General features: G+C 52.2%; 1 protein-coding gene across 1 annotated transcript in view; it reads left to right on the plus strand.

Annotated features, from left to right (window-relative positions):
• The window catches only part of FBXO41 (F-box protein 41), a 31,376-nt gene extending 24,883 nt beyond the window's left edge, over positions 1-6,493 (plus strand). The window contains exons 8-12 of the mRNA XM_024203791.2: positions 1,650-1,745; positions 2,897-3,015; positions 3,490-3,648; positions 4,914-5,029; positions 6,431-6,493. Coding sequence (XP_024059559.1) covers positions 1,650-1,745; positions 2,897-3,015; positions 3,490-3,648; positions 4,914-5,029; positions 6,431-6,493 — 553 coding nt within the window. The remainder of the gene's footprint in view (positions 1-1,649; positions 1,746-2,896; positions 3,016-3,489; positions 3,649-4,913; positions 5,030-6,430) is intronic.
• Positions 6,494-13,467: the final 6,974 nt, after the last annotated feature.

The following is a 13,467-nucleotide window of genomic DNA, read 5'->3' on the forward strand; positions in this document are numbered from 1 at the left end:
ACGCTCTAGAGAGACCCAACCCATTAGGACTAATTAACACCCTTGCTGGCAGGCTCAAAGAGCCAAGGATTGCATGGAGATTTGGGGAATCAGAATTCATAAATTATACATGTGAGATTATGAACTCTCTATACATCTTTACCAAACTGCCAACTTCATTTTGAATGTGGGAGCTAGTTACCTTCTCTGTTGCCTTTTTACCTCCATATTGGACTGAAATGCCAGTGGGCAGTGGTACAGGGCTGACAATGGAGAGTTGTCATGAGCACACAATAGTTATGCTAAAGAGGATGCCTGAGTTGGGAGACCAGTTTCGGCAAGTTGGTCTGCAGGTTGGGGGTTTAGACCGTGGAAATTCCCTACGCAGGACAAAGTGAAGGTGATGAAAGCAGGAGATTGTAAAAGGAGTCACAGAGGGGGAGACTGTCTCAGAGAGAGATGCAGGCAGTTGGAAAGGAACTGATCTATTCAGGGTCTTCATCTTTGGCCATTTTCACCAGCTCAAGCTGAGGGGAGTTTCTGAGCAGGGGAACTCTGCCTACCTGGATACAGACAGTCTCTCAAAGGACAGGTGAGCTAGAGAGAGGGTGCTGCATGCAGGATGTGTGTTGTGTCCTACATGATCTGGATTCTCTCCATATTTCTCAAGCTTAAGTAAAGAGCAAGAGTGTTTTGGGATCTTGTGCCTGCACATTGCGTGGCACACGCCCCTTGACTTTGGCTGGAGTTCTGGCTGAGGGGGTGTTTAAGCTCGTGTGTGGGGACGGGGGGGTTTCTGAGGAGTTAACGCTGATTCTAAGGGCTGGGCAAGGGGACAATGAGGTCTAAACTCCTAGGAGCGGGTGGTGGAGAGAGGAACTGCACACAGAGTGTATGCCCAGGGACCCCAAGCCCGGGGCATTGACTGGACTCTGTTCAGATCCTGAAGGCTTAAAACACACATGATCCAGCAGCTGCAGTCTGGGGAGTGAGTAGCCACGAAGGGGTGCTTGGCTAGACCTGTGACAGTTTGTACGACTCGGAGGGCGAGACAAACAGGAGTGAGATGCCCGACTCCTATTGGCTCCCAGTGAGAGCTGGGCGCCCCCTTGTGCCTTTGGATATGCTCTCCCCCCCAACCCCACCCTCCAGTTCCCCTCTCGCTCACAAGAGCGGTCGGGATTGAAGCCCATTGCTAGGACGGGGAGAGGAAGTTTGCACAGTGGCTGCCCACGCTGTCCCAGCTCAGTGCCTGGATGTGGGATCTCAGTCTAGAAACACTCGAGTCAGGGCTAAATTCCTCTTCTTTCCTTCTGGTGGTGCCACGTGTGCATGGGCCAAATGTAAGGTGGAACTTACTTTGGTCACCCTGATGGTCCCATCTTCTTCCATTAAAAGATAAGAACTTGGTTCCTGCAAATGGCTTGAAGAATAAGAGGTGATGGTGGTTGGTTTTTTCCCCCAGAAAGAATATGGAGCATTAATAATAACCTTCTGCTGTTCTCCAGGCCTGAATTTCCAGACACAAGCCCCTCCCAGATGCAAGGGCTATGGAGATTAGCCAGCGCTACGTTAGGCAATTCCACCATTTGGCACCGTAAGATTTCAAAAAACCTCTTGGGCTGCTCTCTGCTGGGGACTATTAAAGCAGGTTCTTTGTCTTGTTCCAGGAGCTGTACAGACCCTGTGGGCCATGAAGTCATCTGGGCATTGGGAGCAGGCTGCAGGGACATCATCTCGCTACAGGTGGCGCCGCTGCACCCTTGGTAAGAGTAACACCGAATCACCCGCTCTGCGGAGGGACAGTCTAGAGCAGCGGTTCTCAAACTTTAGCAACCTGAGGACCCCCATTTTGATTTAAAATTTTCCGTGGACCCCCCAAGCCGGCTTCTAATTTTTCCCAGGAGTGCTCAAGCCCCGCTGAACCCCAAGCCCTGCCCCCACTCTACCCCTTCTCCTAAGGCCCCACCCCCACCCCATCCCCGCTCCACCCCTGGACTTGGAAGAAGTTGGGTTCCTGATCCAAATGTCGTAGCTGGGCCCTCTGGGCTGAACCAAAATCCTGGACCCAAACTCTGAGGACGTTGGGATGGGGAGCTCAACCCCGTCTCTAGATATAAAGGCTAAAAAGTCTTAGGCATCTGCAGCTGCGGTGATGCAAACGTTGCAAAGGATCCTGATGCATCCGAGATGAAAGGCATGGGAATCCTGAACATCAAACCGCTGCCAGAGCTCTTCGCTGCTTATGTAATAGCAGCCCCGAAGGGCTTGTGTGTTTATAGAAGGGTGTTGAGTCTCGCTGTTTAATAGATGACTGTAATTTCTCTCGCTTTTAAAGCCTGTGATCTTCTGGCATTAAGATTCTGGAGGTCTCCCCACTCTACAAAGAACTGAAAAAATCTCTAAGTGCTAATAAGTGCATGACTTAGATAACAGCACAGTTCAGGGGAGGTAGAAATCAGGTCAGGTTATTCACCTCCTCTCTTCTGTACAGTTGAGAATCTTCCCTTTCGTTTGCCCTCGTAGATGTTAGGCAATACCATTACGTACCCTAACTCTACCTGACTTATGGCACACCCAGGTCAAGATATGTGGAAATGACTTTTTTCAGTGGCTGGGCAGGTGGACAAGAACTTTAGAAATGGGTCACTGAAGTACCCAGTACCTCTGCTGGAAGGAACACCAGGCCCTCTGAATATGCATTGCCTTCTAGTGTGACAAACACACACAGGGTATAAGACCTATTGCTACAGACTGTGACTAGTGTTACTTCCTTAGCTCTAAGGGTAGAAACCTGCATTTTGAAGCAGAAGGTCATGAGTTCTCTTCCCAATGCTGGAGGACTGTGTTTCAGTGACATTATGGTAACTGGGATAATTTCTCATTTTCTCATTTCCCCCCCACACTTCCTCTGCAGCCAGCAGCCAACGCGTTTCAGCAACCGCTGCCTTCAGATGATCGGCCGATGTTGGCCACATTTAAGAGCGCTGGGCGTCGGCGGCGCAGGCTGCGGAATTCAGGGACTGGCTTCTTTAGGTAAATGCAAATCGACGCTTTCTTGCTGTGAAGTGGAGGTAGAACGTGATACGGGCACAGGACGCCTTCCGCTGGGGGTGTGGCCCCATGCTGTTGATATGTGTGTCGTGTGATGTGTCCATATTGGGGGAGTTCTCTGATATTCCCCTGGGCACCACAAAATTTCCACTCGCTGCATTCAGCTCGGGGGCGGGGCGAGTCTCAAACATTTCATAGTGTGGACCATGTCTTAAGAGAGAGTGTTACATAGGCCCCGCTTCCTCGCCACACAGGTCCCGCCTCCGGTCCCCATTCGCCAACACACAGGCCCCGCCTCCCTTCCCATCATATCCTTCATGTTCCCAACATCAAAATGTTCAGGCAGCTTCAGGCCAGACCCCCCCACCCACACCCCCCCAGGCTGCTTCTCCCCACTAAGTGCTGCCACTCCCGGGAGCGCTGACCGAGCCGACACTGTGTTCTTCGTCTCGCCAGCTCGGAATTGCATGCGGCTGCAAGTGCTGGAACTCGACCACGTGACGGAAATTAACCAGGAGGTGGCGGCAGAGGTGTGTCGGGAGGGCCTGAAGGGCCTGGAGATGCTGGTGCTGACCTCGACGCCTGTCACCCCCAAAGCCCTGCTGCACTTCAACAGTGAGTAGCAACCGCCGGCTCTGCAGAGCCTCGCTTTAACTCCCAGCCACAGCCCCCCCTGCAGGACTGTCGTCGGAGCAGCTAACGGGCAAAACAACCCATCCTGTTTAAATAGTCACTGTGGACAGTCTCAGCCCCTTGCTGGTGTCCTAGGCTACGGGCCAGATTCTGCTTCCGTTTACACCAGTAGAAATCTGGAGTCATTCTACTAATTTGTCCGTGGATTTATCCTGTTGTAATGGAGGTCACAATCTGGTCCTCAGCACATGCATGAGGACCAGAGATCTTCGTTGCTACAGATCCCCAGCAGTGTTAAGCAGGTGGGGTGTGTCACTTCCAGCCTTGGCCGGCTCAGTGCAGTGGGGAGTATGGTTGAGGCGGTTTCGCCAGGCGTCCTGGGATGAAATTGTAGGTGGAATATCCAGAAACGCTTCCCAATGGTGAGAAGTGTAAAAGTCTGCTGGGGACATGGTGGGTGCCACCATTTTTGGAGTCATTGCAAACTGGAGTGGACAGCAGGAGAAAACCTTCTAGGGGGCAGGATCAGGCCTGGGATAAACAGGTCAATAGAGGGCCTTTTCTGCCTCAAGGGTGGGGTTTTCAAACGCCTCTGAATCAGTTAGAGGCAGGTAACACCGTGACCACCCCCTCATGGCCAGCGGTTGCTCAGCAGGTGCCCTGCCTCAGTTTACCCTCTCCAGAGCTTCTTAAATAAACTCCACCAGTGCAGAGTCTTTAAAACGTTCCCCTCCTGGGTCTAATATCTTTATATATAATTCACAACAATACTCAGTGCTGGGGCTTCTCCCAGAAAGGGAGCCACGTCTCCCCTTGACCCGTCCCCAGCCTTCCCACCTGGAGTGTTTTGCCCGGGAGAGGATCCTAGCCTTCCTGCTTCAACCTGGTTCTTCCCTGCTTTTGCCAAGCCACTCCCAGCCCTCCCTGGACTTGAGAAGTCCCCGACTCACCTGCGGCTTCACCCTGCCACAGCTTCTTCCCGTTCCTCTCTGGCTCTTCATAGAGCCCAGCAGCCCTCTATCAGGCCCTATCCAGAGGCTGTTAATGAGGTACAGATGGGCTGGGCCATTCCTTCTTAAAAGGCTCGGTCCCCCTTGTGACACAGCACGAGTGCCACTGACTGTGAATAGGGCCTGTGCTCCGGAAGTCCCTGTAGCCCTACTGACCGTCGCAGCCTGCGATCAGCGCGGCACCGGGGCGCTGCTCCCCACACGTCACGCACCCCGACCGTCTCTCTGTCGCCCCAGGTGTCTGCCGGAACCTCAAGTCCATTGTGGTGCAGGTGGGCATTGTGGACTACTTCAAGGAGCCAAACAGCCCCGAAGCCAGGAAGATGTTTGAGGAGATGGTGAACAAACTCCAGGTAAAGGGAGCCAGGCGCGGTCCCTGGGCGGCTCTGAGCACGGACTCCTGGGCTCAGTCAAAGTCGATAGACTGAGGACATTGACAGAGGCCTCAGGGCTGCTCCGATTCCCAAGGCCCCCGCCCGGCAGTGGGAAGCACAGAATGGCCCCAACTTGCTGGCCACAGTGCACCAGGGACTGGGCACGCGGCCAGCAGAGAGCCCTTCTGACAGCTGTGCACCAGTTGGGGAGACTCCTGTACAGGGCGATACTCAGGGGGCATTTCCACCCCCTCTGCTCTGCCTTAGGAGCATACGGGGAAGCAAATATAACTGAGAGCTGGGCTGTTTACTTCCTGAGTGATTTCAGCGGCAGCGATCTAAGGCCTTATTAGCAACGAGGTTAAGAAATGTGTAATAGACGGGCCCCGTTCTTCCCTCTGCACTTGCTTGTGCTTGTGGATCTGAGCATGCAGAACATAGAAGTGAGTCACTCTGGGCCCGTTCTTGGCTTGGCTTATTGCACGTGAGGGGCAGGTAATGTTCTGCTGGGCCAGGCTTGTTCCCCGGTCTTTGTGCTTGCCCCGAGATGAGATCCAACGCAAGGGCTGGTGAGGTGGATTTCCTTCCACCTTTCAGTCCCTGGCTGATCTTTGGGAAGACTATTTGATTGCAGGGCAGGGCTTGAGGGTCACTCCTGTGCAAGCCACCAGAGCTCGATAGGATCTTCCCCTGGTAGGATTTATTTGGAGGTACAGGTGTTTCACCTTTCAGCTCTGGTACCGCAGGGGTCTAGTTGATCTGTGTAAATCAAGGGGAATTATTCATACCCCGCGGTGAAAGAGGTGGGCTCCCGCACTGTGTTCTCGGGGGAGTTTTCTCTTTGTCTTTCTCTCTCTAGGTTCTTTTTTCATTCTCTCTTTCTCCTTGGGGAGTCTGGAGATTTACATTCTAGTGCTAATGAGCTACAGAGGCAAATACCAAAGAGTAACAATTTCAAACAAATGGTCACGCTGAACATTCCACCAGGGAAGTCAACGAAGATGCTACAACTTGGGTCCAGTCCTTATCAGTGCCACCCAGGGCGCGGAGCCCAGTGCAATGGAAGAGGTTGTGGGTAGGATGAGGTTCCTTCACGCTGCAGAGGGAAAATTGGGTCTAAGTTCATTCTCTTTCCATTGAAAATCTATTTCTTACATAGTAAAGTCCATGGGGCCAAATTCTGAGCTGGTGTCAGCTGCATTGGGGTGAGTGGAGTTACCCCCGCTCTGAATTTGGCCCGATACTCCCCTTCTTTTGTAGTGCTTTGAGAGCTACAGGTGAAGAGCACCATACAATTAATTGGCTCTGCATTAGTATTAGCCAAATGCATGCCTACGCTCTGCTGTCCGTGCATTTAACCCCTCCGCCCTTCTCTTCCAGGCCCTGAGGAAAAGACCCGGCTTCTCAAAGATTTTACACATTAAGGTGGAAGGAGGCTGTTAGCCCTGCAGGGAACGACGACACGTGTCCTCCTCCGTCCACCTGAGCAACAGAGACAGTGAAACCAAACCCACCGTCCGCCCTTTGTTTGAAACCCGGAGCCACAGAAGAGCCAGCCAACGCACACAACTCGTGTAGGCCTTAGTGACTGGAAGTGACCCGTTCCCTCACTGGGGCAGGGTATGTAACATATCGCGGACGTGACGGTGCTACAAAGATAGCTTCTCGGCCTGCCGGAGAGGGGCCGGCCACTCTCTTTCTGCCTGAGGAACTAGGCCGGACACCCTGTTGCCAAGGAGCTTTGCGTTGGGGACATTTCTTTCTTTGAGCCCCGCTTTCATTTAGCGGGAGCTGGGGATCTCAGTGACTCGGCACGTGACCCAACCAAGCACAGCTTCCCCCTCCTTGCCACCTGAGTGGATGAGTCTAAGACTGAGGTAAAGCCAGGCCCCGAGCCGGCCATACGTTGACAGTCTCGCTGTTGGGATCGGTAAACAGCGCTGGGGAGGTCGGCGCTCCCTGCACAGCCTTTCTTGATGTGTGGCTCGACTGAATCCCAGCTCCCATCCGAGCTCCATTTTAGGGGGGCGGGGGCAGTGCCACCAGGTGAACCAAGGCCCAGCATTACTGTATATTTTACACTCTTTTTTTAATTTACCCAATGTGGGTAAGTGCCTCCCTCAAGCCAGCAGCCGCAACAGCACAACCACCGCAGCCACAAAATACAAAGCTCCTCCTTCTCGTGACCCTTGGGGCGCTTTGGGAAGCTAGCTGGCGACACGGAGCTAACTCCTCCGCCTAGGACACCAATCCAGCCTCGTCTCCTCTTCACCCAGTGAGGAAGCCAAATTCCCTTCCTGCAAAGGCAATAAACCATCTCATCAGGGGAATCCTGTGGCATCAGCTGTGCCACCACAAGCATTCCCTGGCTCGTCCCCAGGGGAAGGCCTCCATCTTCCGCAAGGCAGCTCGTTCTGGGGTAAATTGCCCGCAGTTGGCACAGAGATGGACTAGTGCCTGGGAGAAGAGTCAACGTTGCTGTTCGGAATACAGACAGACGTCTGCCATGGCGCGTCTCTCCCCAACCAGCTTTAAGTGGCTGAAATTCCGATCTCCAAAGATCTACAGTTCTGTAGGTAAGAAAGCCCCCTGCCTTGATCAGTGATGGCAACCCATGATGTAGTCGTTACACATGTTGTACCAAACTTGTTCTTTTTGCAAAAGTTGATCTTATTACCGGACAGGAGAACTCGCTCCTTCCAAAGGAAATGGCTTCTTGAGGGTCTATGTCTCTTTACCCTCCACCTCCAGAGAGAAGCAGCCAACAGGTTTCCATGCCACAGGGTGACGCCTGTAGGAGCGCTGCCATCACCGGGGCGATGCAACAGCTCTGATCTTTAAAAAGCAACAACCCCCCCCCTCAACTGCAATCAACGCTTGAGCAGTGATCAAGAAGCCTGCTTCCTTGCCCCAGCGCGAGAGGGTGTGCTAGCCAGTGGTGAAAGCACTGTGCCGTGCCCCCGGTGCTCTTCTCCTGTCCTGCCTGCCAGAGGCAGAGAAACTAGCTGATCTGGGTGGTGGAGGTGGCACTCGTCGTCCACTCTGGGCTGCCAGTATCAAGAAGCCCTTAGCCACACAGTGTGACTCGCCTGAAGTTGGGTCTCTTTCAGGATGACGGGAGTGCGGTGGCGGTTCCAAACATCAGAGGCACCTTCCTCCTCCGTCTGCCCTTCGTCAGGCGACCAATAGGTGTGGCACCTTCTCTGGTTCCCCTTCATAGGAACGAAGCGATGGTTGGAGGCCTTCTGAGCCAGCAGGACAAGCTGGCCCTCTTGCAGTGGGTGGGATCCAGGACAGCCTCCTACACGCTGATGTGTCACGAGAGCACCAATCTCAGAAGTTCCCAAGTCTGAAGAAAATTGTGTGGGGAGGGAGGAATGTAGGAGTTAATCCAAGACCAACCCAAACCACCTCGCCCTTGGTAACTCCGACACAAACCCCCTGCGCTTCAGGGGCAGGCTTTCAAAATCCAAAACCAGATCCAGCTCTGAATTTTGCAAATAGGCTCTCCCTTCGTCACGGGCTGAACCGAACTCCCCGATCGAAGCTATTAACTAAGGGTGTTTGAAATCCAGATCCCGTCGTTAGGGGGCTCGAGTCCACTGCTGGATTTAATTTGTCTCCTCTGAAAGCAGGGTGAGTTAGGGTTTGCTTTTGTAACACGCAACTCTAGATCAGGGACACCCAAACTTCGCAAGCTGATGGGAGCTTTCCAGGTGTATGGGAGTTGCACATAATGTGCATAAAATGGAGCCAGAGAGGCAATAAGAGGAGATTACCAGTCCCAGTATGCAGTGCGCCATCCTGCCCTTTAGCCGCATCACGTGGGAACCATTGCATGCTGGGATTTGTAGTCACCTTGGACCTCTTGAAAAATAACAATTGACCATATTGTTGAATTCTGTAGTTTTACTGCCCTCTCTGTATGGGAAGGAATATGGGGAAATGAGCGAGGACTTTTAAGCAAATCCACAGGCAGAGGGGGGGAAAGGATGCCACAACCAGCAAAAAGAGAGAAGCTACAATACAGGGGAAAGGAAAACAACACAGCCTCCGAAAAGCCACATTTTGCTACCTTTTAACATAAGTCAGACTAGTGGCTACAAGTCCTGTAAACTGAGATGTCACCTTCTGACATTGTGCAGAGACTATGGAATGATCTTAAAAGAAGCAAAGTAAGTATTTATTTCTGTAAACAAAACAAAAAAGACTTTAAAGGAAAATTATATACTCAGCATGTTTATACACTATGCTTAAAGACGATCATATCTGAGAGTCACGTCTGAAGACTGAAGATTCTTGCTGCTAGCACAATTATTTTTCTGCCTCCAATACTATTCAAGCTGTTTCCAATAGCACATGGGAAGCCTGCCCATCTGACATCGGGAGAGTTAGGTATGTTCTGTGGCAAATTTCTTTCCTGGTTTGGGTGGAGTGGGGGGAGGAGGGGAGCCGAAAATTCTTTGAAAATGTTATTTACTGGTTTTGAAAAGCCAGACTTTTTTTATAGTATTTTCTGCTTGTGGATCACAGTGCAGTGGCGTGTGGTTCATCTGTGTGTGACACACATCCCTTCCACCCCTCACTTGGCTTTTGTGAATCATGGCCGTGTAATGTGGTTTGCATTTGTTACTTCGCTGTGCCATCTTCCCCCACCTAGAAAACGAACAGGTCATGGGCTCGAGCCCTTCTTCGGACTTGTGCCTTCGTGTTCTGTGGCAATCCTTTAATCAAAAAACCACATGTGCGCACGCACACACCCCCCAAACGAGCCAGTCTTTTGGGCATAGAAAATGAAACGTAAGCCACACCGTTTATATAACTTCTGATCACCTACAGTAATGCCTGCAGGGCTTTGAAGTCGAAAAGCATTCTAGCCAGTAGCTAAGGAACGTTACTGATCATGTGCTGAGTTGCATGGTACAAATACTTCAAAGAGAGACCACTTTTTTTTCTAACGGTTTGTGTAGTTAGCCTGAGGGACTCCCCGCTGCAGAGGCAGAGAGAGAGGCAGAGACTGGGACATGGCAGGACGACTCTGCCGTTCCATTGTTAGAGGGGGGCCTAGTTTGGAACCCCGAAGCTGAGTGCCCTAAACCTGCGAAGAGATCCCATTGCAGTTTGGATGTGAACTGCTGAATTGAATTTGCAAGGGCAGGGAAAACAAGCGCTGACGAGCTGTTCCTTGGCTGTGAACGTTTAGGCCAAAAATAGGATACCTAAGGTCTAGGCTGCTAAATCCAGAGTTAGGCCCTGATCTCGCAAAGACTCAGGGTACATCTACACTCCCCGCCGGATCGGCGGGTAGCAATCGATCTATCGGGGATCGATTTTATTGCGTGTAGTGCAGACGCAATAAATCGATCCCCGATCGCTCTCCCGTCGACTGCTGAACTCCAGCTCAGGGAGAGGCGGAAGCAAAGTTGATGGGGGAGCCACGGCCGTCGATTCCGCACCGCGAGGACGCGAAGTAAGTGATTCTAAGTCGATCTAAGATACGTCGACTTCAGCTACACTATTCTCGTAGCTGAAGTTGCGTAGCTTAGATCGATCCCCCACCCCTAGCGTAGACCAGGCCTTACACACAGACTTAGCTTTACTCACGGCTTTAGGCAGCTGCGTCAGTGGCCTGATACTCAGAGGGGAAAGCAACTCCAGGTTTAACCGTATTCCCTTCCTCGTCTGGGAAGGCCTTTTTCTTCGTCTCTCTCTTTTTCCCATGGTTTACAGGATCATTTGCTAACCACATCATGGCATGCCCTTCGCCATGCACTCTGCAGCTCTGAGAGCTTTGGACGGCTCCACCATGGGGATCTTCACAAACAAAGGGCTACTTTGGGAAATAAGCCGACTCTCCCGCTGGGGTCTGGAAGAAATCCACTTCCCCCCTGCCCTAGGGTGGCATTGCACAAGCAGCCAGGGGTGTTTGGGGCAGGCCAAGGGCTGGGAAGTCCCCTCCTCCTCGGAAGTGTTAGGTGTAGGTTTATTAATGTCAGAAACAGGGTATTGGGCTAGGCAGAGCAGCGTTCTGTGCCGACATGGCAGTCCGTGTGTTTAATGGCATGCTAACTACATAGGGTGTAGTGAAGTCATGGGGTGTGCCTGGTCTTCATTGGCAGGGTTGGTAAAGTTAACGGTCACAGTCACTGTTTAGTTTTTCCCCATTTCAAATATCCTGTTGCTCACCCATCTGCTGGCTCGACAGTGAGACAGTAAAGGGGCTCCTCTCCTGTGCCTTTCCTTGGCAATTGTGCCTCCTGGCACGTAGCCGGCATAATGACACGCCAGTGCGGCAGCTACCGTGCCCCCGCCATGCAGAAGTGATTTGCGGACTGTTGCATCCCGAGAGGTTGATGGGTAATGTGGAACTGTTCTCTGTACGGTGCGACTGTAAGCAACTGGTAAATCAGCTCTATGTCTTTAGTGTTGGCTAGTTCTTGTCCCAGAAGCGGAATTCCCCAGCAACTTGCACTTGGGTGTCTGAGCCCCTACCCTGCAGTCCTTCCTCAGGCCAAAGCCCCATTGGCTACAAGGACTAAGGGCTGCTGGATTGTAAAGATGTGGGCACCACATTGGGCCTGGCACTGTAAATTCCCTTGTGGCTGAAGGGACTTTTCTGGGAAAGTCCAGCTCTCGGGCCCATTGCTCCACAGGATACGTGTGTAGCGTGAAAAGGGCCAGGGAACCCTGGACTTGTGTGCAGCGGAACTGTTACTGTCCAGCCCAGATCTTGTGGGCTGATGCAAACCGACTGAATTCACACCCCAGCTTCTCTGTGTAGACAAGCCCACGGGTGGGAGCAGAGTTGGCGGAGAGTGGTACATAGTTGCTGGATTGAGCAACAAGGGGAGAGGTGTGCTGGGGGCTGTGACTCTCCAGACCGACTCCGTGCGCTCGGGGTTAGACGCGCCGCGAGAGAAGAGTAACTGGGCGCTGCCCTCCCCACCTGCAGTGCAGAGGGGTCTAGTTATGGGATTGGGCTCCAGGCCAGCCAGACCCCTTTGTGTGAACGCTCTCGATTCCCACTACTAGTTGTTTATGGTCAGTCAGGGCTTTTCGCCCACAATCATTTCCCAGAGCAGCCATTGTACCAGGCCCCAACTGCAAAATCCTCCCCTCCTGTGACTGGGGGAAGTGGGGGCGCTTTGCCCCCAGCCTGCCAGCTGGTGCCACAGACTCTGAGGAAAGGCGCCCAGTGAGGGCAGGGGAGACCTGCTCTATGATGCTAAAACTAAACAACCCCCCCTTGATTGTGGGGCAGGCACCTTCTTTGCCTCTCGGGCTTTGCAGGGCCAGGAGTGGAGGCCCAGACACTCGTGATACGAGGTAGCTTTAAGCCACGTGGTGCGACATTATTCCTGAGCTGTCAGCAATCCTGCTAGAGGGGGTCCCTTCTGGCTGCATATTCCAAGGGAGGATTTGTGTTTGTCTGGGATTCCTGTGGTTCCTCACGCAATGGACTATTTGTAATGAGGGGTGGGGTCTTATTTACAAGGGTGGGGCCTATTTCACAGGTGGCAGGGCCTGGCTTCTTACATCAAGTCTTCACTTACAGGAAGGCAGGAAACATACAAGACCGGTTGTCTCCTGCTACTCCAGTTCGTTATGTTTTTCTCCCTAAACATGTGGCCACCCTGCTCCCTCAATGGATGGGACACAGTTGGGATGAAAGGTGGAGAAGCAGGGGGAACCTGCAAGGAACGTGGTTTTCAGTTACTGCAGATGTGGTCACCCCAACTCAAAAAAGATATATTGGAATTGGAAAAGGTACAGAGAAGGGCAACAAAAATGATCAGGGGTATGGAACAGCTTCCATATGAAGAGAGATTAATAAGATTGGGACTTTTCAGCTTAGAAAAGAGATGACTAAGGGGGGATATGATAGAGGTCTATAAAATCATGAGTGGTGTGGAGAAAGTAAATAAGGAAGTGCTATTTACCCCTTCTCAGAACACAAGAACTAGGGGTCGCCCAATGAAATTAATAGGCAGCAGGTTTAAAACAAACAAAAGGAAGTATTTCTTCAAACAACGCACAGTCAACCTGTGGAACTCTTTGCCAGAGGATGTTGTGAAGGCCAAGACTATGACAGGGTTCAAAAAAGAACTAGATAAGTTCATGGAGGACAGGTCCATCAATGGCTATCAGCCAGGATGGGCAGGGATGGTGTCCCAACCTCTGTTTGCCAGAAGCTGGGAATGGGCGACAGGGGATGGATCACTTGATGATTCCCTGTTCTGTTCATTCCCTCTCGGGCACCTGGCATTGGCCACTGTCGGAAGACAGGATACTGGGCTAGATGGACCTTTGGTCTGACCCAGTATGGCCGTTCTTACAGTGGCGCAGCTGCATCGGTACAGCCCTGCCACTGGAAGCTCGCTAGTATAGACATGGCCTAACTCTGTGGGGCTGAGTCC

This window comes from Terrapene carolina, unplaced genomic scaffold (genome assembly GCF_002925995.2).
Source record: "Terrapene carolina triunguis isolate 2854851 unplaced genomic scaffold, T_m_triunguis-2.0 Scaffold633, whole genome shotgun sequence".
Lineage (NCBI taxonomy): Eukaryota > Metazoa > Chordata > Testudines > Emydidae > Terrapene > Terrapene triunguis.